This window comes from Podarcis gaigeae (assembly GCF_964106915.1).
Source record: "Podarcis gaigeae genome assembly, chromosome: Z".
Taxonomy (NCBI): Eukaryota; Metazoa; Chordata; class Lepidosauria; order Squamata; family Lacertidae; genus Podarcis; species Podarcis gaigeae.
Genome location: NC_139691.1, coordinates 30,574,350 through 30,601,491, shown reverse-complemented (window position 1 = coordinate 30,601,491; position 27,142 = coordinate 30,574,350). Strand labels below are relative to the sequence as shown.

The following is a 27,142-nucleotide window of genomic DNA, read 5'->3' as shown; positions in this document are numbered from 1 at the left end:
GCATCTCTCAGGAGATAGTGGACTCTCCTTACCTGAAGGTTTATAAGTAGAGGTTGGATGGCCATTTGTCATGGATGCTTAAGTTGATATTTTTGCATTGCATGGGGTTGGACAATATGATTCTCAGGGTCCTTTCTACGGTTCTATGATTCTGTGTAGATTCAGTCACCCATACAATTAAGATTTCTACAAATGTGATCCACATGGCAGTGACTGGAGTGATTTTGCTAGTTGTTTCCACCTACAACTCAAGAGAAGAACAGTGGAAGAGGGTTGAGACGGCCACCAGTTTAGAGGGCTTTTAAAGAGGATTAGACAACTGCATGGGAAATAAGGTTGTTAATGGTTATTATTTAGATTTTTAAAATTTGTTAAATTTCTATCCCAACCTTCCTCTCAAGGGAGCCCCTAATAGCTTTCTTCTACCTCCACTGTTGGAAACAGCACATCCTCCAGTTGGTGAGGATCACAAGTGGGGAGAGTGCTGTTGGACCCTAGTTTTGCTTGCAGGCTTCCCATTGGGTCATCTGGTCAGCTGCTTTGAGAACAGGATGCTGGACTAGATGGGCCTTTGGCCTGATCCAGCAAGACGTTCTTACGCTCTTTTGTCCTATTGAAGATGGGGAAAAGGAAGATTGCTCACTGTTCACGTCATATATGATGTCGGGTGCAGGGCAGCAAATGTGGGTTTGTAGTCACCGCTGATTAGTGGTTCCAGCAACCTCCTTTAAGTGTGCTGTGCTAGGCAAGGTCTTTGCAAGGGCCAGTGATCAGCCAATAGTTAGTACTTGCAAAGCCCTTGCCTAACAGCATGCTTTAGAAGTCCATTGCTGCATTTGCAAGCTGATGTTTTTCCTCTCTATTTGCAGGTGTGGTTTGAATGCAAATGGGCTTCAAAGGGGTACTTTGAAGCTGTGCTGTCATGTCAGTGCCAGCTGGCTCTGATAGTATGCCTTCAAAGAAGCTCAGTCTTAATTGGCATTGAAAGTTGACCCCTCAGAAGTTGTCCCCTGTCATAATGACATCAGGTGATTGGCAGGTGGATGGCTCCACCTACCTGTCACAGTTGGCCAACGAGGGTTGGGGCAAGATAAGTATCTGGCCAGCTCCCCACATGGAAGCGGGGAGACTGAAAAGAAGAGGGGGATGCCACCTCAGCCTCACAGATAAATCCACCCATGTTAATGGCACATCTTGTGCAGCAGGGTCTTTTCACAGTGACCAGCCTGATGCCTGTGGGAAACCTGCAAGCAGGAGTCAAGCACAAAAGGACTCTCTCCTTCTGTGGTTTCTAGCAACTGGTATTTAAAAACATTGCTACCTTCAACTGAGGAGGCAGAGCATAGCCATCATGGCTAGTAGCCATTGATCGCCTTCTCTTCCACGAATTGGTCTAATTCTCTTTTAAAACCATCAAAGTTGTCTATCCCACTACCTCCTGTGGGAGCGAGTTCCATTAGTTCATCTATGCACTGCATGGAAAAAAATACTTTCTTTTATCTGTCTATAATCTCCCAGCATTCAGCTTCATTGGATGTCTCTGAGTTCTGGTTTTATGTGTGTGAGACATAAACTTTTCACTGTTCACTTTCTCCATGATCCTGGCCCATCACCATCAGTTCAAACCCCACAAGTGCATGTGAAATAAACATGCACCACATTACACTTGTTTTCACTGAATTGCATTTGCCATTTTACTGTCTATTCGCTCGGTTTAGAGTGGTTACTAGCCATGAATACTGTGCTTCCCATTTATGGCCTATTCACATTCTGAAAGGGGAAAAACAATTTTTTTCCTAGTGTCATAAAACTTCCTTATGTGCTAATATAGAGCTAACTGTGTTTAGGTTGCTTTATAGATTGATTTTGTGTGTATATATATTTCTGACGCAGAGGTTCATTCTTAGGTTTGGGCAGAGCAGATTTGGGTAAGATTAGTCCTTCAATGAGATACTGGGAAAAGGTGGCTTATAGCAAAGGAAATGAAAAAAATGTTTGTCTGGTTACCTTCAGTGTAACACTTATTTTGAAGCGTAACTTCCATTTTTTTAGAGGATGTCATGTGACAGATTACAGGAACGCTCAGAAAAAATGCTCTTGTCACAAAGATTTAGCTCTGTGCAAGGCATGTCCTGCAGTTTCTCTGCCATTAAATCACTGAAGCTGACATAACATGGAAGCAATGGAATGGCACTTCCTGAGATTAAGTAAAGTAATCATAACCTTTTTATATGAACTGCATCATATTGCTTTCATGCAAAATGACAAAAGGTAGAAGGCATCTTGAGGACTAGCGTTAATGGAAGATCAGAATCCCACAAGTATTGTTTCTTTTCTAATTTTCCTGCCATGGGTTGAAAATTTTGGGGGCGTACCAAAGCACACATGGAGCTCTTTTCAAACTGGGTCATCTCATTCTCAGCAATGATGTTGAACACTGCATGCTCAAAGGCACACAAGAGCTTTTCCCAGCATGAGAGAGAGAGAGAGAGAGAGAGAGAGAGAGAGAGAGAGAGAGAGAAGCTCCATGTACATTCCACCCCCACCCCTTTGAGCTCCATGGGTGTTTAACTATGAGCATGGAACACCCCACATGTCTGGTCTGCCCCATTAATTTTAATGGTAGGAGTGAATTGCAAATACAAAAGGAAATTGGAACATTTTCTTCCATTGAAGTGAATGTGGAAGCCCTTGTGGACACAAAGAGCCCTAGGAGCGTTAGAGTTCCCATGGCCCTAGGAAATGGTTGTGTGAGGCACATAGCAGATCAGGATTTACAGCAGGTGTGAGGAATCTTTTGTCCTCCAGATGTTGCTGGACTACCACTCCCATCAGCCCCAACAAGCATAGCCAATGGCTAGGGATTGTGGGAGTTGGAGTTCAGCAACGTCTGGAGGGCCAGAGGTTCCACACACACAATTTATAAGTTTAGCAGTCCCTGTCTTGTCTCTTAATTATCTCTCCAAGACACAGAGCCCTTGATTATTATAGATTAGGTTTATGTGCCCCAATAAGTGAGGATGTGTAGCTTAATATCTTAAACAAGATGCTGAGGAGGGAAATAGGAGAAAAAAGTTTTTTTTTTTTCATATACAGCATTCTAGTTAAAATAAGGGGGATGGGTTTGTTTTGTTTTGCTAATGCCACTGGATACCCATCAAATTTGTTGCCTGCTTTGCTTGTGAATGAGAATCTCCTCATGACTTTTGCCTTTAGGGGGACGAAAATTGAATTTCCGCTCCCTATAAGCTTCCTTTCCTTTTTAATTTTGTTTCTCAGTTCTTTTATGCTGCATAGATCTTGCTTATGTGGCTCCATTTGATAAGATTTAAGGTATTTTAATTTACGTCTGTATATTTTGAGCAGGCCTTACATTAAAAATAATTGCCCGCATTTTACTTCTAGCACAGTTTTAAGTGCGTTTTCCAATGAAACAATCCCGGCCTCCAACTGAAGAGATGTGACAAATGTAAATTTATATTTCCATAGTAAAAAAAAGATATAGCAAACACTGTAATTTACATATCTTTCCTGAAATATTGCATAGTGGCTTTGTCAGTGCTGGTAAGTCCATTTCAAGGATGTCGCCCTTAGTCCATTAGTTTGGATAATGAGCCCTATAAAGTACATTTATAACTGGTGGCACTTGGCAAGGAGATGGATTCTAATTTTCATCCTTTTATCTAGACACATTGAAGAAGGTCAATGGAGGGTTCTGTATGATTCATTGTCCTAACACATATCAGATGACAAAGACCTGATAATGTCATTGCATAAGTGTTTTCCTTATTTGAACGTGGCACTAGAAAGAATTCTTCTGCTGATCATCCCTTTTGAAGTAGAAACCAGTATTAAAAGATGTGTGCATACACTCTCCCTTCCTACTTTTTGGATAAAACCTTACTGTATGTCCGACTTGTTAAGCATCACTGAATGAAGGAGAAAAGGGAAAAAAGTGGGGAAATAAAGAACTAGTGACTTGCTTTTTTGCTTATTTTGAATGCTGCAACATGACATTTAATCAACCTCCACTCTTCCCACTGGAATATTCAGAGAGAGGGGAGAAATTGTTTCATAAACAATAGAATAGCTTATAATTGAATATGAACTGTGCCAGCTTGACCAGACTGTTTGTTAGCAGCATTTAAATGAGCAACTCTAAAGTGATCTTTTTAAAAAGTTAAAATTAAATCAGGGTAACATTGCAAGCTGAATAGATGATCCTATATGTCTGCCCAATTCAGTTTAAGTTATTTCTTGGTTTTCTGTATTTATATGCCATCCTTCAACACCACAGTCCCCCAGGGCACTTTTCCAATGAGATAGTCTTTTTCTGCAGTTTTACAAATGAACAAATAAAGCTGCCCAATTTAAAATGGCAGGTTGCACTAAAACTCAGAACTTTTAAAAACTTTTAAAGGCCTCAGTGAACAATGAGGTCTCCACGTGGCATATGAAGGATCACAGGACAGTGCCAGGTGAGCGGCTCTGGGGATGGGATTCAAGACCAAGAAGGTCTCGTGTTCCCCCACCTCATATTTGTTTATTTAGATTATTTCAATTATTTATTTAGAAAGATGTATAAAACACTTGATCACAAAGCTGTCATAGCTGCAGTGGTGTGTAGTACCCATCTGGATTTGTAGAGCAGGAGGCCAACAGTAGGTGGAGCCAGAGCCAACGACAGGCACAGCCAACTCATTCTTGTTTTGTCCCCATCCTCCTTGCTTCTGAGTTCTACAGCACAGATGGAGGAGGAGGAGGAAGAAGCTGCCAGTCAATGTTTTCTCCTGGACAGGTTGTAATTAAGATGGCAGGCAGGTGAAGGCTGCTTGAGGGCAGACTGAGGCTGGTGGGGCAGTGTCTCATTTACGCCCAATGGAGCTGCCTGCATTGCTAAACAGTGTACATGGTGGAGGTGTTCAAAGAAAAGCCTCTTCCAAAATGATGGGATATGTCATTGTGAAACGATGTATCAATAATAATAATAATCTTTATTGTGGTCCAACAACCCATAACATGGATTCTGAATAAAATACAGATTCATACAGACAACCCCTCAGGGAAGGGAGACCGAAGCGTTATTTGCTTAGACATGGGTATGTTGATCTTTGATTCGTATGACTACTGAAAGAAACTTTGCCACGGCCACGATGTATCAAATGTTCTAATACATTAATTATTTCACTTCAGTAGGTTATGTTTATAGCATAGTGATTGGGCAAATGCAGGGAGAAATAGTTAAGCCCATTGAATGGGACTTGCATTTGTTTTCTTTATTATTTTATAATAAATAAAACATAAGCTATTGCCTGCCTTTCTTTTCTAAAATCAAATCAAAGTAGGTAACAAAATAATAATAATAATAATAATAATAATAATACAACATAAAGCAGTAAAAACAGCCCAATTACTAAGATCAGTTTCTTGCAATAAATCCATTTTGCCTGAAAATCAGAAAAGTCAACTTTAACCTATGCTGAAAGTCCGACATGGAAAGGTTGAAAGAGTTAAATATGTATGGAGAAGAGATAATTAAGAGGTGATACAAGAGCCGTTTTCAAATATTTAAAGGGGTGCTGCACAGATGATTTTGACAAAACATTTGGACAAATTCCCAGATGGTGCAAACAGTTCAGCTGTGGAACAGATTGCCTTAGGTGATGGACTCTCATTCATTAGAATTATTTAAGCAGGAGCTGGATGGCCACCTATCTGGGATATTCTAGCAGCTTGTCTCCTTCGTCACCAGCAGACTGGATTTGGTGTCCTTTGGAGTCCCTTCCAACTCTTGTATTTCTTAAAGATTTTCAAAATAAAAAGTGCTTAGTAACTTGCCTGAAGCATAAAAAGAAGGCCTCCTCAATTTGCTTTTCATAAATATGCCTGTCAAAATAAAAATGATTTCCCCTCTATCTGTCCATCTTTCTCTTAACAGGTGCAAGGCGGTCATTGATCATTTTGGTCAAAGAATAAGTGCCAGCTATTTTGTTGTGGAAGATAGTTACTTTTCAGAGGAAACCTGTGCAAATGTGTCCTACAGGTACGTATCAATACAGAAGAGAAGCCTAATAGGTATTTCATGCCCCTTTCTGCCAGCCTTAAACATTACAATCACCCATTCCAGGTCTTCAGTTGTCACATAGTGCTATGTGAACTACTATAAAATGAATGCAAGCTATGTATAGATGTCCTACATATGTCTTCATTTTCTGTTCCACTCCCTAACTCGCTACTCTTGTGCATACATGTACTGGAGACACCCTCCTTCTTAAGAAATTATGTGTAACATGCCCCAAGAGGCATTGCATTCATTCAGGCATAACATCAAACCACGGTGTTAAATGAGACTAGCTCTCATGACCCACCCTCTTACTCCTCCAGCAGAAGGTTCCACTTAAGCTGCTCTTTAGCATATTATCTGAACCCTAAACTGTGGTTAATCTTAGCTATGGTTAGCTGAAATAAGCTAGCTTCATAAACTGTGGTTTGAAGTTGTATCGTTTCCACAATCCATTTTAATATTAACTGCAGTTTGGGGTACAGATGACTTAGCTAACTGTGGTTAATATAAAATGGAAGTGAAAGCTGCAGAATTCCTCCTTATAGTTGTTCTGTGGGTGGTTAATGCAAGCCTAATGAAGTACATTATCAGAACACAAAACAATGGTGTATCAAGATCCCCAAACCAAAGGGCTATGTGCCAAAATTGGCTTGAAAGCAGGGCTTATAGCATCTCCCAAGGAAATGCATATGTGTAAACTGGTGAAGTGGTGGGTTGGGAAAGGCAGATACTTATATCTGTACCTGTCTTCTTTCCTTGTTGAGGCTATTAGCAGCTGCAGCTTTTACCTAAGTGTTTGATTTCAGACAGGGAAACTCAGAAAGGGAAAGGATTGCACCTCCCTGAGCATTTGTCTTTAAGCTTTGACAAAAAACGTGGGGAGATCTGATCTTATGTGTTACATATAGCTTGGCCCTCCAACTAAGAGAAAAAAACTCTTTTGTATTATATTGCAAATCGCCCTGGCATTTGTGTCCTTGTTCAGGTTCTGGACCAGTTACCCAGCAGAGTAGCTCAGATGCCTCTTGAAGGCACAAAGAATTGAACTTTCCTGCATTTTACACCTATTCCCTCACCCCCTCCCTGACTCTGCTTCATTTATGCCATTAACCTTTGCTGAGGCAATTAGTAGCCAGCTAATGGCTATTTAAGAATGTTAAAAAGCTGCCATAGTGCTCTTGAGGGTCAAGCCAATGGCCTGTTTGATCCAGTCTCCTCTCTCTCTCAATGGCTAATACTGGATGCTTCAGAAGGTATTTAACCAAAACAAGGTAATTAAAGGAGTGATACTTCCCCCCACTTTCCTTCTGTGTCAGCTCACTGTCTCTATTTATAAGGAAAGTTTCAATCATTGCTTGAACTTTAGGTCAGCTTCAAACATTACTTTGAAGAGCTGAAATGGGAACCAAGAGTCTAGCTGCTGCTTCCCATGCTTTTGGGGTAGTAAGCAAACATCTCTCAGTAATAGCTGATCAGATGCTTCTGGGAAGCCCACCAGTGGGTTGTGAGGGCAATAGCCCTCACCTGTTGTTGTCTCCCAGGAACTGGTATTCATAGGCATGCTGCCTCTACATCTGGAGGCACCATGCCTTGTACTAGTTGCTGAGAGGCAAGAATGAGGGAGAGCATCTGGTTGGCCACTATGGAGATGCTGGACTAGGTGGCCCTTTGGTCTGGTGCATCAGGGCTCTTTTTGAACGCATTGTGATGTCCAAATAAAAAAAAAGAGCCCCTTGCTTTCTGAAAACTTAGTCTTTTCTTTTAAAAAAACACACAACACAATTAAATTTATTGAACCTTGTTTAATTAAGTTCTTACGGATAAACAGTCATGCTGGCTGTTTACTATCTCCAGGCAAAATGCCTCTGAATACCAGTTTCTGAGGGAAAAAACAGCAGTAGAGGCCTGTTTCACTTACCTCCTGCTTATGGGCTTCCCCAAAGCATTTGGCTGGCTACTGTGGGAAACAGGATTTCTTACAAATGTGGTACATACACTTCATTCTTCATCCTCGTTGTAGATGAAGATATCCAATAATGTGATAGCCACTATTGATCCATGCAGAAGTCTTCATTTCCAGTCTGTCATAAGGCTGTTTATTACTCCTCCTTTGCACACGCCTCCTTTACGTGCACTTCAAGTTCAGCCAATTTCAAGTTCATCACATTACATGATTCTCCCCCCAGGCAGTGGTTTCAGTCTCTTCAGTAAAGAAAACAAATGGAACTAGATCAGAATTATGGCTTGAAGTCCAAGAATCTTAATTACAGAGGTATACCTTCTCCTTGCCTATCAAATAAGGAAGCTTAGTCCGATGTGCCTTTTGAGAAACACCATGTTGATTGCCAAATAATCACAATTCCGTCCTGCCCCCCTTCAGTTATGTTGTGCTGCTTGTTCTTCACTAACATATTGGCAAGATGCTATCCATATACAGTGGTACCTCGGGTTACATACGCTTCAGGTTACAGACTCTGCTAACCCGAAATAGTACCTCAGGTTAAGAACTTTGCTTCAGGATGAGAACAGAAATCGTGCAGCGGCAGCAGGAGGCCCCATTTGCTAAAGTGGTGTTTCAGGTTAAGAACAGTTTCAGGTTAAGAACAGACCTCAAGAAGGAATTAAATTCTTAATCTGAGGTAGCACTGTACACTTCATTGATGGCAGAGCTGAGCTGAAAGCAGCTGTGTAGTGAGCCCCAGGAACCATAATCATGATCCAGTGAATACTGCTGTTGACCAAGCAAATCTGCAGCCTGATTTGGGAGTCTTTCTAGTCATTCCTGGTGAGAGAAAAATGAAGGCTAGCATGGTAGGCAGAGTCACAAGCACAGGAACTATTCAGGAGGTCCGTAGCTCAGTGGTAGAGCATTTGCTTTGCATGCAGAAGGTCCCAGGTTCAATCTCCAGCATCTCCAGGTAGGCTTGGGAATGTCCCCTATGTGAAACCCTGAAGAACTGTTATCAATCAGTGTAAACCCCCTGGAGAACCATTGGCTGTTCAGATGTTGCTGAAATGCGACTCACATCAGCTGCAGCAAGTGTAGCCAATGACTAGGGGTGGTGAGAGTTGTTCAGCAACATTTGGAAGGTGAAATGTTCCTCGCACTTGGTATAGACAAGTACTGAGCTAGAACCAATGGCCTGACTCTATAAGGTAGCTTCCTATGTTCTATGTATATCTCAATATAGAATAAAACATGCAACCCTGGTGACTCTCCATGTGGATCAACAGCACACAGACCCATGACCTCTATCTGCAGCAGCTTCTAATAGTAGCAGACTACTCCAGCAGATTCTTGCGCCCTCCACACACTCTGTTTTGTCCAGTTGGTGGTGGCAGAAGTGCCCTTGGCCTTAGGTTCTCCTACTTTCGTCATTTGGCAGTGGTTCCACATTTATAAATTTCTTATTCTTTTCATATTTGTAGTGGAAAAGATCCAAATAGCTATTTTAGGTGAATATAAGGGATGAAGAACCTGCTGCTCTCTTGGTGTAGTTGAATGCCAAGACTCATTATCCTTGACCATTGGCCATGTTGGTAGGTAGGGGCGGATGGGAGATGGAATGCAGTGACACCTGGATGGCTACAGGTTCCCTTCCTCTGGCCTAGAGGAATTTTAAAAATACATCAGAATCCTACACCTTACTGCAAGCTGCTGTTGAATGTCATTTCAAAGGTAGTTTGCCGTGTGGTGTGTTGTGGGAGAAACATAAGCCCAAAGCCTCTAGGTATATTCCCACTAGCTGCACAGCTCTTTGGCTCTCAGTCATTGGCTGAATTGGTTGATGTGTTTGCATATTTCTACACTCTAAAACAATTTGCTATTAGAGTGATTCTGTGATGGGTGAAGTAAACATTATGTTCCATACGGAGTACTGAGTATATTCATTATAACTTGATAAATATTAAGAGTCAGATCTGGCAGCCTTCATATATGCATGCACTTGAGTCATTGTTAATTTCTTAGTTAAGCTGGCCATATGCAAATGTGTCATTAGCAATGTGCAAGCTGGTGGAATGTTAGTTTCTCATGGTGGTAATAGTTATTTTTGGAGAGAGAGAAACCCTGAATCCATATGGCTGCTTTCTTCTTATGTTTTGGTGATAGACCATAATTGCTTTATTCACTTACAGGCAGATCTCCAGAGCGGTTCTCATTACTGATCGGTCGATTTTGAAGGCAAGCTCAGATCAGCAGGTTAGCACATCCATTAAGCATCGGTAACTTTCTGCCTTGTAAACAGCTGCTTGCTTGTGACTGTATTTTCAATCACAATTTCCATTCATTGTAAAGCCATTTAAGTGCCTTTGTCACCATTAGACGCATTTGCCAGGAAACAGGAGAGTTTTTAAGTCTGAATGCTCAAAACTTGGAAATGGACAAACAAGATCATAGATGCTTGATCAATGAAGTTAATACTTAAGTATAAGCAAAGGTTATGTGTTGGATCCAGGTTAAGTTAATCATACTTTAGTCCCATTGAAATCAAAGAAACAAGTTGGACACAACAACTTAACCTGGATCTAACCTGCCTAATAGATAGATGGAGCTGATAAACATCAAGTTAGAGATCTGGTCCCACTTCTCTGCACATAATCTATATATCTCATTTATATTTGGATCTCTATTTTATTGCAATTATAATTCCAGCTTTCTTCCAACATGGTAGTCTTCAAGCATGTACATTTGGGTTCCCAAGCAGTCTCCCATCCAAACACATACCAGGCCCAGACAAACAACAGGTTGCTTGAAGGAAGAGGCCATGGTTGTTGTAAAACTACAATGGGATCACATCCAAGTATACAACCCTATTGGTAGATTAAACCAAGGCTATGATTGACCTAAATTTGCCAGTGAGCTTCATGGCTGAGTGAGGATTTGGACAAATGTGTTCCGGATTCAAGGTCAACGTTCTACACCCCACTGCATCTCTGTATAACTTCCAAATCTAAAACTATAAACTGTAGGTTGTAACAGGAACAAGTATACAGATCAGCCTTACAGATCAGCTTTGCAAATCAGATAAAACCAGATATCCTTTAAAATAATCCTGTTACATAAGTATGCATATAAAGTTGCCTGGTTTAAATTTGGAAAATCTCTGCAGCCAATGTAGATGAAGCTACTTGACTAGGAGGGCGGGAAACAAATAAAAATTATTATTATTATTATTATTATTATTATTATTATTATTATTATTTATTTCTAGTCTCACTTTGAATGGGACAATCAATTGTAGAGCAAGGGATATGTTCCACCTCTACAAATACATCCCACGTGAACAAATACAGTGCCTCTAATCACATTTCCATAGTGGCCATTTCCTTAGTAGACATTGTTTATTGCTGAAATCTAAATGCTGCACTTTTCTTAAGCCAAGCATACCACTGAGAAGAGCACAGTGGTTGTGGCTTTCAATAAAATAGGCATAATTAGGCAGCAGGGGCAAACATCCCTCAGTCTCTTTTTGAATAGCGCTTTGGCAGACTTGGGTTTATAATATGCTAAATATGCTGGTGCAAAGGCAAAAGGGCCTTGCATTGGAGCCTGCAAAGAACTACTAGATGGATTCTTTTGGAAGACTTTTTAAAGAGATTCTGTTTTCTTTGCTTTCCAGATTTCCATTTTGACTGTCCCACCTATGGAGCCTGGTCAGCCTGCTGTCTGCCTCATAGAACTGTGTTCTTCAACCATGACATGCATGAAAAATACATGTGAGTACATGTTCTGACTTCGTTCTTTGTTATTGTGGCAAGAAAGGAAGTGCCAACTCTCAGTAGGAATGGCAAATACCCTATAAATTGCAGGAGCGTAGCCAATACATGCTTGATAGCAGCATGCATATTTGTCCTGACTTACAGTGGTGTGAAAGGGACTTGCAAGTAGTAGTAGTAGTAGTTACAGCAGTAGTAGATCTACAGTAGTAGATCCAGGAACCTGTCACCAACAACTGCTCTCTGGCATAGATTCCTCTGTGTGTGTTCTTAGGGGTGAGCAAATCTGTCAATTTCAGGTTCTCTCTGTTTCTTTTTTTCTAATTTTATATTCAGTTTTCCACATTTGTTTGCAAATTCTTTTTTTATATTAAAAAAAAGTTCTGAAAATCTATATATACATTTGCAAGCTGTTTTTCCTAATATGGTCCATTTTTGTCTGCTGTTTTCACTTATATACCCTTTTTTGGATCCTTTTTCTAGTATATTTATTTTTGTGCCCATTGCTTGGGGTGTTAGGGGAGAAGTAGTACCTCTGGTAGGGGACACACCATGCTCCTTCTGGGGTGGTTTGTCCACCTTTGGTCCCCACCCTGCACTCAGCTCTCACTTGTGGTTCCTGCAAACTGTCAACATGTGACAGCGGCCACACATCAGGAACAGCTTTGACCTGCCAGCTAGACCAGGTGAGGGTAGCTGATGGGTCTCAAACCCTCGGTGAGTTAGAGACTTCCCCTGCGTGCAAAGACATGCTCTGGTGGATTGAGCGGACAAGACCGATTGTGGGTTCAATGGTCAAGAAGACAGTTTCTGCACATGCTATGGAGGGCCAGATAGGGCTTGTCAACCTGGGAAGGAAGCCCATCTAGGAGAAGGAAAACTCTTATCCTAAACCTTTTTGGAGCTTTCTCTTTCGGGAGTAGAAAGGCTCAGGAGTAAACCCTACACAAATCTGTAGTGGATTCCCTAAGATGCCTGGATGGCACCTTGTATGCCTCCTTCTGGCAACTCCTTCAGCTTGCTACTGCCAAACATATTGCTCTGCTTTCCTTTGGTACATGTCATCTGGGCATCTCAGGACATCCACACACAGTGCCCAGGCTAGCACTCCAGGGAGGTCAGCTAATGCAGCAGTTTGAATTCACCTCTGGAGCCTCAATCGGTTTTCTGTTGAGACAAACAGATGCCAACAAGAACAACTTAGAGAATTGCATTGCAAAATTTGGAGAAATTTGATAGAAGATTCAATATAATATTATCCCATATCCTCAGTATTTCTGCAAACTTCTGTTTGCATCAATCTCCCGAGCCCTTTATCTGCCAGGCCAAAACCCAATATGTAGCCAATTCTGTTACCTATTTAAATGGTTGCAGCTACAAAATGTAGCAGCAGTAAATGAGATTAATATATATGTATTTGCATAAGAATAGCTTAAAGGAAATGGGACCTTGTTAATACAGCAATAAAGTTTTTTGATGATTTCTGTGTTTTAACAGTATATAATATATTGTATAGAAAAGTAATGACATTCCTGAAAAGGGCTTTGTGGCATTTCCTCTAAGAGATCTCCTTATTAGAAAGGTTTTTCAAATAAACTGCATTGAAATGCGGATGTTAAATTTTGGAACAAATACTTGCCTAGGCAATTTAATTTCCTATCCATTTGCCTTTTCTTGACAACGGAACGTTTACTATTAAAGTTCTACTCTGAACATAATAAACTAAGGGGGTCTAAAACATAACTGTTTCCAGTTGCTTGCGGATATTTTTTTTTTAAAAAAAAATTGAACTTCTGTATTATCGGTGGTATATTGACCTTGTGTGGGGTTCATTTTACAGGTAGAACTATCCTGCTTGCACAATGGGATGGGGGTGGAAGTTGGAATAACTAGTAAGAGGGGAGAGACCTTTCTCATACCCAGTTGCTAACAGTATGGGGGGGGGGGGGAGACAGGGCAAGTATCACTTAAGGACCTTTCCAGGTAGTGTCATCAGCTGCTGTCTCAAAATGCCACAAGCTCACACCAAACCTTGAGAAGTAGCTGTTCTTATGATCTGCCTATAGACTTTGTGTGTTTTCCCCACTGCCACCTTTTGTTATTAAAAATCACTTTAATAAGCTTTTATTAAAAAGTCTATAATTATGTATTTACACTTCAGGTCAATTGGACTGCTAATGCTCATTCATTAAAATGACAGGTGGTTAGCTAATTTTTATATATATAAAAAACTCTATTATAACACACCACAGGAAGCCCATATCTGCAAGGCATTAGCACTTAGCTTTTCTTCTCTAGTCAATGAGTTTACAACTGTATTGCCAAATGGAGGGTAAACACCCATCACATTCCTCTGCCCTGCTTGCCCCATCTGGTTATGGCTGTTCTCAAACATTTTTAAAGTGTTCCTTTAGCTTCAATGGGTGCAGTTCCCCCTCCCCCCAAGTTAGCATATATGCTTTTTTCCATTTTGCAAACTGTTTGCTATTGTCATTGTGCTGTCATGAATATAGCTTTCAGCTTGGACATTGAGTTCCATGTTCAAATCTCTACCTGGCTATTATTTATTTATACCGTGGTGCCTCGCAAGACGAAATTAATCCGTTCCGCGAGTCTCTTCGTCTTGCGGTTTTTTCGTCTTGCAGCTTAGCGGCTATTAACGGCTTAGGGGCTTTAAGAAAAAGGAAACAAACTTGCAAGCCCATAGGGAAATTCGTCTTGTGGAACGACTCAAAAAACGGAAAACTCTTTCGTCTTGCGCGTTTTTCGTCTTGTGAGGCATTCGTCTTGCGAGGTACCACTGTATATTTACCACGTAGTTTTCTAAGCATAAGAAATGCAATGAAACAATCTGTGAGTTGGCCAGATGTGTATGGAGGCATGGTCATGATCTAATTGTGTCTGGATTTTGGAGAAAGTATAAAGAATATTTCCCTTTCCCTTTTATTTTTTTGGGTGTTTGCTGTTACTGGTTATTAACATGGTTGATCTCTTCCACTCATTTATGCAAGATAAGCATGCAGATACACCTGACCTTGGGTCACATGGTGCAGAAGACAGGCATGTACAGTGGTGCCCCGCAAGACGAATGCCTCGCAAGACGGAAAACCTGCAAGACGAAAGGGTTTTCCGTTTTGGAGGTGCTTCGCAAAACAAATTTCCTATGGGCTTGCTTCGCAAGACGAAAATGTCTTGCGAGTTCCTGCGGTTTTTCTTTCCTTCCCCCCCTTTTCCCCAAGCCGCTAAGCCTCTTATCAGCTGATCCGCTAAGCTGCTTAACAGCTGATCCGCTAAGCCGCTTAACAGCTGATCCGCTAAGCCGCTTATCAGCTAATCCGCTAAGCCGCTTAACAGTTGATCCGCTAAGCCGCTTATCGGCTGATCCGCTAAGCCGCTAAGCCGCTTATCAGCTGATCTGCTAAGCCCGCTAAGCCGCTAATAGCGCTAATCCGCTAATGGGCTTGCTTCGCAAGACGAAAAAAACGCAAGACGAAGAGACTCGCGGAACAGATTCTTTTCGTCTTGCGAGGCACCACTGTAATTGATGTTGTCCACTGAGTGGAACCAAACTCCCTTCTTCGTGCCCTAAGTACTGAGAGCACTTTCCAACACTAGTCATATTCAGAGTTGACCTATTGAAATCAATGGGCCAGTGTGGTGTTGTGGTTAAGAGCGGTGGACTCATAATCTGGGGAACCAGGTTCGCGTCTCTGCTCCTCCACATGCAGCTGCTGGGTGACCTTGGGCTAGTCACACTTCTCTGAAGTCTCTCAGCCTCACTCACCTCGCAGAGTGTTTGTTGTGGGGGAGGAAGGGAAAGGAGATTGTGAGCCACTTTGAGACTCCTTAGGGTAGTGATAAAGTGTGAAATCAAATCCAAACTCCTCTGCCTCCTCCTCCTCCTCCTCCTCCTCCTCCTCCTCTTCTTCTTCTTCAGTCCATTGATTTCAGTGGGTATACCCACAGTATGACTGATGTAGGATTTCCCTTAGGCCAGTTGTTCCCAACTGGTAGTCCATGGACCCCAGGGTGTCCACGTAACCCATCCAGGGGCGCTTTGGCACCATTCACATAACAAAAAATACAGTAGAGATATCAAAATGGGGGGCCCATGGCTTGGCTTTTGAAAATCAGGGGGTCCACAATACATAGCTAATTGGAAACCACTGCCTTAGGCTATACAGACAGGGTGCCCTCCCCAGCCCTAAATGAATTACTCAAAGACCAGCAGTGGCACACTGTATAACTAATTTAGTTAAACCCAATTACATCAGAGACACACTGCCAAGGCGGTGGGGGGGGGGCATGCTGATGGCTCATAGGAGTAACATCACATGTGATCAGATAATTATATAGTAAATTAAAGTGAACTTCAATTATCGTGGTTTTAATAGAAAAAAAAGATTTTATGGCAAACATTCTACAAAATAGCAAACACTTCAGTTTCCTCTGCATTTGCTTATTTATTTATTTTTAAAATTATATCACTCCTTTTTATTATTTAAGAATTCTGAAGGCATATGGGGTGAATAGGTTAAACAATAATAAAAGTTAAGCATTAAAATGTAGATTCCAAAAAGTCAAATGATAAAACAAGCAAAGCAAATAATCAAGATAAATCTCAAACTTAGAGTGTGGACAGGTTTTTTTTTTAACCTAAAAAATGATTAGAATGCTCTGGGGGAGCATCCACAGAGGTGCAGCAACCAGCCACAGTGGCTGTAGTTCTACCTCCAGTTGTCACAGTATGACTCTGAATGCCAGTTGCTGGAAGAAATTGCAGGTGGGGAGTGTGTGTTATGCTCAGGTTCCGCTTGCAGTTATCTTTTAGACATCTGGCTGGCCACTTTGAGAACAGAGCAGTGGCGTAGCGTGGGGGGTGCAGGGGGGGCCGACCGCACCGGGCACAACATCTGGGGGGGCACGCTCGCACTCGCAGCTCTCTGCCCCCTGCTAAAATCCACGGGTTAGGAGGCGCAAATTACTTGCCTTGCCCCGGGTGCTGACAACCCACGCTACACCACTGGAACAGAGTGCTGGATCAGATAGGCCTTTGGCCTGATGCAGCAAGGTTCTTCTTCTGCTGTCTATAGAGCCTTCTTATTTGTGATGATCACTTCTGGAGACCCTGCTCTCAGAAACCTTGGAAGGGAATCTAGACGATGGAATTGTCTAAGATGGTAGAGGAACTGGATGCTATTGAGGCATGCAGAGCCAGTGGACAGACTCAGCATTCGAAACTTCTTAGTTGCTCATATTCAAAATGCAAGCTTCTTTCTTTGAAATTTTTAGGGAGAGGTTGTTGTTGGGTTGTTGTTGTTGTTGTTGTTATTTTTTTTAAAAAAAGGCTTATCCAGTTATTTTAGAAAGCGAGGAGGGACAAAGATTGATTTTTGCATATTAATAGCTGAAATAGTGTTTAAGGTATTTTACTCATGACTTGATTTCAGTTGGTGGTGCTTGCTTCTTCTTCTTTTTAATTGTTGTCACCTGGGTTGGAAATTATTTTAAATTGCAAAGCTATGTGCAATTTTAAATGCAGTTCAGGGTGGATTCACATGACCACATTTTAGTGCAATGAGGAAGTTTACCATGCCATATCACTGCCATTGAATGTTGTTGTCCCAAGAAAGTTGCAGCTTGTTCGCCCCAGAAGAAGACTGACCTGATAAACGCTGTATTGTACCCACGTGGTACAGCCCAATTCCAAGCTGACCTACACTTTTAACAGTAATAGTCGAAATTGTGAATGTCAGGCTGTAGAGGATCCTAAAAGTGCCTTTCTATCCCATTCCAACAGATTTGGTGCATTTAACTTGTTCGTCCATTAAAACTGCTAAAGAAGATTTGGAGCCTGTTGTGGGCCAGTTGTTCAGTGAAAGCACAGAAACAGGTAAACGCTTTGTTTTGTTTTACTTTAAAACAAAAGTCACGCTTTACAATCTTCTCTCTCAGCCCAAGTTGATTGACAGCCATTCCGCCACTTAGGTATCAGAAGTCACGTCAAAAGCCTTGCTGATTATGTGTGTGCATCTTTTTATTTACTTTATGTTTTATCAGACAAAATGAGAAGCTAGTTCTATGTGCATCTCTGGATGTGCCCTGGTCCTCCTATGGTGACTGTCCAGGTTCAGTATTGTCTGGGAAGGCACTTGCTTTGGAGTGCCATGGGACTTAATCATGCAGAATAGCAACAAATCACACTATAAATTTGTAGGGCTATTTATTTATTTATTTATGCATGCATGCAGGTATTACTTTTTCAACTCCCATTAGCAGACCAGAGAGACGGTTCATATAAACACTGCAAATCCGTTTTCTATTGCTCCCAATTCATCTCCCGTAATTTAACTTAAAGAGAAAAAAAACCTGAAACCAAACCAGCATTGTACAGATCTGAAAAAAACACACCTCGGAATACGAAAAAGTGGTTAGATTGCCACTTAGCATCATCTTGTCCTTTCCCTCCTGCCTCCTTCTTAACATTAATCTTAATGCTTAAAGTGATCTGGTTTTGAAGTGATGTATTGTTTAGAAGCTGCCTGAAATTCTTTTGGAGGAACTCTGTGATCAGGAGGGTCCTCAGGTGCACTGAGGCACTGAGAAGCTAGTTTTCACTGACACATAGGCCTTTTTATCATCAAGATGAGGTAGTGGTCATATTTTAATTAAAATGTCAGAACAAATACTGTTGGAGTTATTGAAAATGAATCACCAGATAAAGTGAGCACTGGGCCATGGCAGGTCAGAGAAGCAAAGTCACCTGAAGAAGAGGACTCTATTCATTTTCTTGCCTAAATGAGGAAGAAGTAACTTCTTTTTTTTAAAGAGTACTAGGAACTTTTAATAATATTTTTAAAAGAATGCACTGCGTCAGGCTTTATGCTGGTTGACTATCCCTTCCAAATAGATTGGAAAAAGTGAACTGCTCTCTCCTTGAGAACAGTCATTATACATCTGTTTAAACACACAAACGCAAGACACACACACATACACACACACACACAGATTAGTTGTCCTGTGCTTGCCTTTTAAAAATACCTCCAAACCTCTGTTCTTATCCATTATGAAAGGCTTCTTTCTTTCTAAGCAATGTGAGCATAGCATTTGTTTTAAATTTTATTTCAGGGGTGTGTGTATGTTTCCTCCTCTTCCCTGCCTTAAAAGCCTCAGGGTTGGTTACCACTTTTTTCCCAGTCATGTACACATAATTAAAATGCAGAGCAGCAAGACTTAATATTCCCAAACAGAAAGCCAACAACAAATCCTGGTTGACTGCTCATGGTCTCTGTGTATGGGAAATGAAACAAGAGTCCAAGTTCAGATGATACAGGTGTGCTTGTGTTGTCTGTGACATGGCAGAGCAGGGGAGATGTGCCACAGGGAATTTTGAGCAGGGTGTACCAGCACACTGCTTGTTCATGTTAAACTATAGTTTGTTATAACCTGTGGTTTAATATGATGTGCAATTAGGGCCATAGCGACTGACCGCAGGTTGCCTAGTGAGCTTCATGTCTAAGTGTGGATTTGAAGCCATATCTTCTCAGTCCAACATACTACCCTCATTGCTACAGAATTATATATACACACATCTGAACAGGGCTCCTGAAAAGCTATCTGTGTGTGGAAGATACCACCTAAGTAAGATCCTGTGTATGAGGTCAGCCACTGCTTCCTGAGGCAGTAGAGGCTGGTATCCTCCATTCATTTGAAGGCGTGCTAGTCTGTGGCTTGCTCTATATAACAGCCTGTGTTGCCTTGGTTCCATTTTGAGCCCTAAAACCCATACTGGAGTGCTTGAGCAGTGGGCTCATCCTCCTTAGTTGATCTTAGTGCCCATGAACACTCTCTGCTCTGAGTGAAACCCCTTCTAGGAGATGCTCTAAATCTCCTTGAATATGGTTTTCTACCTGGTTTGAGGTTCAAAACTTTCTCAAGGAACTCTATGATTCCCAGGGGCCCCTGAATTAATCAGTCTGATGCTTTGTTCGCTGTATGCAGCTGTAAGTAACCACATTAAGGTTCCTTTTTGCAAAGCCATCTTTAATAACCAGAAGCAGGGGGGCTCTCAGATGCTTTCAGATATCCATTTCAGAGAGACTTATTCCACAATCAGGGTACCAGCAACAAAAGGGCCTCGTCCATAATCCCCGAAGGTGGGAGAATCTAGAATCTCCAATAATTTGCCTTTCCAACATTTTGTTGTACTGTATAAGTCTTGCTGCATTTTAATTCTGGTGAGTAAAGTCTTCCCCCTGTTGTTCCAGAAAGTGAAGGTGCAGGAGAAGGGCAAAAGCCTCAGATTCTCTGGTCGGTATATTTCAACATGAGAGACTCCTCTGGTGTAGACAGGACATCCTATGCCAATTTGCCTTCCAACATCTATGTTTGTTCTGGGCCAGACAACGCATTGGGAAATGACTGTGCTGTCAAACAGGTAAGGGAGGTGTCCCACGTTTTTCAGCTTTTGACTGAGGAACATTCAGGGTGATGGTATACTGCAGGGTTGTAATACCTATTTTGTTTTGTGGGCCAGTCAAGAAATAGAGGCAAGTGGGGTTTCTGCAACAAAATGTGCATGTGTTGGCTTATGTAGACCACTTAGAGGTTATGGATGATTAAACCACATATAAATCCTGTTAATTAAAATTAAAGTAAGTTAGATGTGACTCAGGGGGCTAAAAAAAGAACAAGCTAGCATCAAAGACAGGAGTCCTATTTACTTTTAGAACTGCAACCAATGTCTGTTTTAAGTACCAGTGGAGCACAAGGCTTCTGCATGCAATTGAGTGCTGGACTTGGCCTGGGAGGAGGTCTGAGAGCAATAAACTGCCTTTTGCTGCAACCTGAGAGAGGCAGAGGGATTGACTGAGGCTCTAGACCCATGGTTCTCAATGTGGGGCACACGCTCCATGAGGGGCAATTTGATTTTTAAGGGGAGGCAATTCGAGAATGAGTTATTAACAGTGAATGGCCTTTTAGGCTTCCTCCATGTGAATAGGAGTTCACTTTTTGAATAATAAGAATTATATGTTGGGGGGGGGGAGGCATTGGGATTCTAGAGATGCTTAGGTGGGGCATAGCCAGAAAAAAAAAAAGGTTGGAAACCACTTCTCTAGACCAATCTAGTGAAACGTACCGGAAGAATAAGAAATCAAGATAACAAACTTTTAATAAAAGAATGGAAATGGTTTATTGAATATTTACAGATACATTGCAAACAGATAAAAACATTAGCAGGATTATTGTAATAACCTGCAGTTTCATAAGAATATGTATTTAAAGTAGATAATTTAATGAGCAAATTAAATGAATTTGGATATGCAGGAGATATTAAAAAATAAATTTCAGGAACTGAAGAAAGAGGCAGAAGGAAGTCAAACTTTGAAATGTTAAATTGATTGTAAAACTAATGAAATGCATAAATTTGAAAAGCATAAAAACTTAAAAAACAAGAGACTCTAGATTTGTCTCAGCCCCTCCTTTGACCTACAGTGTGCACAGTGTATTGTATTGTATTGTATTGTATTGTATTGTATTGTATTGTATTGTATTGTATTGTATTGCAGTGCTGCCTTAAGCTACTCTCTCCCTCTCCCACTTTCTGCTCATATAACAGTGAACTACACTGCAAGGTTGTTGCATGCTACTCTTACAGCCCAACCTGCTAAATGGGGATAGGAGAAATAAGGAACACTTTAGGATTGTTATAAACCATTCAGTATTGTTATGAACAAGTCTGACCTGCAGTATTCAATGTTAAATACACCATGGGGCTGTCTTAAGCCACTCTCTCTAGCTCTAGGCCCTTCCAGCCTGCCATATGGAAACATTAAACTGCATTTGCTTTGGAATTTCTATTAGCAGGGCTGTTCCTTATTTCTCCTATCCCCATTTAGCAGGTTGGGCTGTTAGTTAAATTCTTCACACAGTAAGAGCTAAGTTACAGAGAGTGAGGAGTCTTCTCTATTGGGTTTGGAGGGGGCTATGTGTCTCTTGGATATATCAATTGATTGTCTATGGGCAGCTCTCACTTCCATACCCAGGGACATTTAATTATAGTTTCTTAATGTGAACTGGGAAATGACCTACCCCGACAATGGGGTGGTTTCATCGGCCCTTTTTATATGCACAAATATTTTCCCACACCCTCTTCTGCTGGCTCATATGGGTTTGAGGAATTGGGGGTGGGAGGAGGGAAGAAATGGAGCAAAGGTAGACAGCAGAAGAGAAGGTTATATAGAATAGACAGCCTCCTCTCTCTTTGTCTGTGCTGTTTCCTTTCTTCCACCCTAGTTCCATTATGATGGAGACAGTTAGTGTGTTGTAGGAAGACAGGTGGGTAGAGGTGATTTCTCCAAGCCTTCAAATTGCACACCCCCCCCCCCAAAATAAACAACCTTTCTTGGTCTTTTGGAAGCAGGGAGGAAGCTTGGGCGTTTCCACCAAAATTAATCTAAGAAGATTTTGCTAGAGTTCACCAAAAAGGAGGGAGGAAAAGATAATTTATTAATATTATCACAGAAGCCTTCTGCTTCCAATATAAGTCTTTGATCTTCATCTTTTATCCTCTTACCAGTCAAATTATTGCCTTGTAAAACAAAATTAAGGCTACTATTAGCCTTTGAATATACAGATCAGATGTGAGCATTCAGGCTGTGTCAGCTGTTCTGTTAAAAAGCCCATTGATAACGGCCATAGGGAGGGCAACTGCAGCTGCTTAAAATTTCTTGCATATATTCTCACTTGGCCTGAGTCATTTAAAAATTAATGGTTGCTATAGCCTTGTGAGCGTAAGAAGTTGTGCATGTTATCCTTGCATGCTCACTCGGACAGACATGGCTAAAAATGTTTCTATGTAGTCCTATCTGGATATCAGAATGTGAAAATATATGCTGCTCACTTAGCTCTCTTCCACTTGAAATCAGAATCAGTGGGACTTAGAAGTGTTCAGCCATGACAGTATTGTGGCCACAATATATATATATATATATATATATGCTTTCGTAGATTTTCACGGGTACAGGAATGCAGGTTTTGGTGTCCTCGGGTGTCTTCCCGTGTAAAAGTTGGGGTGTCTAGGCGACGTTTCGACGAGGTCTCACTCGTCATCTTCAGGCTGGTGCTTTCGGCTTCTTGTTACTGGAACAGAGCGGGATCTCAATGTTTGAGTTCCTATAAATACTGTAGAGGGGGTGTGGTGTCTAGCCTCCAATGTTCTGGGCAGAGAGGAAGTTCCCAGGCTAGTGTGCCTTTTCTTCTTTTGTTCCTTAATTACTTGAGAGATACCTTGAGTGATTTCTTGAGTGATATCCTGAGTACCACTTAGGTGGGTCACTAGGTGTGGATTAGTTGCTAACACCAGATCCAGAGGCACACAGAACGCCAACACCAATCAACCACACCAGACCCAAACCCAGACCCTCTCCACAGATGAATTACTGACACCATCCAGTAGCCAATCCATGGTGGCACCTCCGGATGCTGCACCCCCCTGCAATCCCTACACAGATCTGGCTGACACAAGCCACAAAACCACAGCTCGCCCCTATACACGAAGCCAAGCCAAAGCACAACTAAGTGCAATACAGCCATCTTCTCAGGAAAACTCTTCACAAAGTTCAAGAGGTCAAGACACAAAGACTTTAGCAACTAATCCACACCTAGTGACCCACCTAAGTGGTACTCAGGATATCACTCAAGAAATCACTCAAGGTATCTCTCAAGTAATTAAGGAACAAAAGAAGAAAAGGCACACTAGCCTGGGAACTTCCTCTCTGCCCAGAACATTGGAGGCTAGACACCACACCCCCTCTACAGTATTTATAGGAACTCAAACATTGAGATCCCGCTCTGTTCCAGTAACAAGAAGCCGAAAGCACCAGCCTGAAGATGACGAGTGAGACCTCGTCGAAACGTCGCCTAGACACCCCAACTTTTACACGGGAAGACACCCGAGGACACCAAAACCTGCATTCCTGTACCCGTGAAAATCTACGAAAGCATATATATATATATAAAACTCGGTGGTAGGTGAAATGATGCCTTTGTTATCTTCCCCCTGGCACTTACGAAGCCTTTGAGTCCCACCTCTCTGCCCTTCTTGGTCTTGAGATGGTAAGGGTGGCAACCTTTTTCTACCTTGAAAAATACATACAGTGGAAGGAGGAAGTTGGAAGAGTGACACTCTTTCCCACTTCCTCTTTCAGCTCTGTGTGCTTTTCAAGGCTCAAATGAATTCTACAGCTTTTCCAAGGGATCTGAGTAAACTCCAAGCGTGTGCATGCACACATTTTCTCTTTTTTCTGTTTCTTAGGGGGACATGAGTATGAATGAATAAAGGAAGTACTTGGGTATCTCTTAGGAGCAGTATTGTGAACAAGCACATGGTGAGGCAGATGTGAAATATTGTTTTGTTGCTTGTGGACACACCACAATATGCATATGGATTGGTTTGTAATCTCAACCAGTAAAGAGGTTAACTAAATGTTTGCTTCCTTCCAAATAGGCTGAGGCCATATTTCAAGAGATGTTTCCCAGTGAGGAATTCTGCCCACCACCCCCAAATCCAGAAGATATCATCTACGATGGAGACGGGACTCAGCCAGAAGATCCTGGGTTTGGTAATCCATCTGAGGCCAATCCAGAGACTTTGCCTGAGAAAAGCACTGAAGAGAGTGAAAGACCCTCTGAAGAGTGAATGGATGGCAAGGTCAAGACTGAACTCATTTCACCATGGTGTCTGGGGGAAGCTTGACCCAGTCCAAAGTGCAACCAACCAACCAGTTTGTCATACACAAAATGTAACCCCAGCAATCCTAGTGGGACTTTACAGAGTTGCTTAATAGCTTGATTTGAGTTGGCACAGGAGAGTCTTGTCCAAAGCTATGTCCTGAAACATAACTCCATTCTTGACTCATTTTCCCTGGAAATACAGTTTATCAGTTTGTAAATAAGGCATTCCGTCATTCCACAGAATTGCAGTTTTGCCAAAGTCAGCAGCAGCACAACATATGGAACTCAGTTTGCTCTACAGGAAGTGTGGGGGGAAATTCCATTAACTGAAAACAGCTCTTGGGGTAGACTAGTAGGTGCTAGGCCAGGAGTAGCCACTGTTGTTCCCTTCAGTTGTTGCAAGACTATAGTTCCCACCATCCCTGACCATTAGCCATGTTGGTTGGGGCTGATGGAGATGGAGCCTGAAGTCTAGAGGGAAACACACTTGCTACTCCTGCACTAGACTGAACATTCAGTTGTTAGTGATCTAGCAGAAACTCACCAAAAGGAAAAGATCCAAGTGTTTTCTGTTTGTTTGTTTGTTTGTTTGTTTGTTTGTTTTCTGTTTGTTTGTTTGTTTGTTTGTTTGACTGGCTGTGCAGAATATCACAGAAGTGGTTTTTAAGCTTTTCTGTCATATACTCAGTAGAAATGCAAAATAAATACATCTTTTAATAGATTTATTGGAAATGGTTGTTTGGTAGCACTTGGGTGCCAGCTCACTGGATCACTTTCAAGAACTGAGCTATATTTCTCACCATCTATTTGTTTTTGTTTTTTCCCCAAGTTTACTTGGTTGGTGCTCAAAAGTACTGAGCCAAAAGTATTGGTTGGAAAGTACTTCTCTGAAGGAGGGCTTGTTTTTGCAAGTGCTCTCTGAGAGACCCCATAGCCACTAATATTCTTTCTTAGTTATGCTAGAGTGGGAATGGGAAACCTGTCACACACAATATTGTTGGGCTCCCAACTCTCATCAGCCCAAGCCAGCATGGCCAGTCAACTGGGGTGATGACAGTGGTAGCCCCAACAGCATCTAGGAGGCCACATGTTCCTCATCCTTGAGAGACAGTTGGAAACTGGCCTTTGTAAATATATAAGACAATCTGTCTGAGAATCCAATACAGGAGAAAAGGACAAGAGGTGATTCTGTGCTGTTGAATCTAAAAAGCCAACTAATAAGTCAGAATTAGTAACCATTTGCACAGCACTTACATTATGCAAAAATGTTTTACATTCTTGTTGGTTTTTCCAGTGGTGCTATCTTGCTATTCCCATTTTACAGGTGAGAGCCTGAGGCCCAGGATGAAGCAACAGATATATTTACAGTTAATATTTGTAAGAAGAGACAGGCTGTGGTAGACAAACTCAGGTAGCAGAGCTTAAATTGGGTTGCGTAAAGCCCAGGTAGCATTTCAGCTACTGTGTAGCTCACTGCACTGACGTTTTAAAATTCAGCTCCTTAATAAAGGCCACAAATGCCCCTCATGATCAATATGCAGTTTGGGTGGGAGATAGCTAGGTCATTGGTCCGTGATAGAGCCCTTCAGTGCTTGAGCCTATGTGATTGCTTTGTACCACAAAAGTAAGTTTATTCCATAAACATAACAATTACGTTCAGCACAGTAAAGCAAGATGCAGCTATCAATGACACACAGCCTTTCTGTACAAAAACGGTGGCTCAAATTCATTTCATTCACTAGGTAGTTCTTGTGGCGTTTGCAATTAAGCTGTTATTTATGCTGGGTAAGAGAGAGAGTCTGCCTATTTTTCCTTCGCCATTGCTGTTCCTATGCATAAATCAGAAAGCATGAATGTAGCCCAATTATATTTGAACGTTTACAAATCAATACGGGAGCCAAAATGAGGGCTTGCTCCCAAGAGCTTTCAAGAACGAAGTTCCTACAGAAAATTTCTTTTCTTTTTTTAATTTGGAAATGAACTTTAGTATGAGAAATTAAAGGTTTGCTTGCAAGCATGTTTCCATGTTTCATTATGGTTGTGAATATTAATGCAAAATGGTGTGTCACTTTATTTTGTTACTGTTTTGTGTAGATGTTCTGTTCAAATTGTTTCATGGAACTCCTTGCCATCTACAAAAACAGCAGCTATCTTCTTGCTTTTTTTTGGTGGGAGGGCAGATAATTTTGTTGAATTTTTCAGGGGGCAGAAGGTTGGTGCTTAACTAAATATGGCCATGGGGGCTTTTCTTTTATAAAAGGTAAAGGTAAAGGTACCCCTGCCCGTACGGGCCAGTCTTGACAGACTCTGGGGTTGTGCGCCCATCTCACTCAAGAGGCCAGGGGCCAGCGCTGTCCGGAGACACTTCCGGGTCACGTGGCCAGCGTGACATCGCTGCTCTGGCGAGCCAGAGCCGCACACGGAAACGCCGTTTACCTTTCCGCTGGTAAGCGGTCCCTATTTATCTACTTGCACCCGGAGGTGCTTTTGAACTGCTAGGTTGGCAGGCGCTGGGACCGAGCAGCGGGAGCGCACCCCGCCGCAGGGATTCGAACCGCCGACCTTTCGATCGGCAAGTCCTAGGTGCTGAGGCTTTAACCCACAGCGCCACCTGCGTTTTATACT

At 41.8% G+C, this 27,142-nt stretch overlaps 1 protein-coding gene across 1 annotated transcript in view; it reads left to right on the top strand.

Annotated features, from left to right (window-relative positions):
- CHM (CHM Rab escort protein) overlaps positions 1 to 26,531 on the top strand; it is a 70,589-nt gene extending 44,058 nt beyond the window's left edge. The window contains exons 10-15 of the mRNA XM_083722267.1: positions 5,939 to 6,043; positions 10,202 to 10,265; positions 11,686 to 11,782; positions 17,583 to 17,675; positions 20,050 to 20,219; positions 24,291 to 26,531. Coding sequence (XP_083578393.1) covers positions 5,939 to 6,043; positions 10,202 to 10,265; positions 11,686 to 11,782; positions 17,583 to 17,675; positions 20,050 to 20,219; positions 24,291 to 24,482 — 721 coding nt within the window. The 3' untranslated portion in view covers positions 24,483 to 26,531. The remainder of the gene's footprint in view (positions 1 to 5,938; positions 6,044 to 10,201; positions 10,266 to 11,685; positions 11,783 to 17,582; positions 17,676 to 20,049; positions 20,220 to 24,290) is intronic.
- Positions 26,532 to 27,142: the final 611 nt, after the last annotated feature.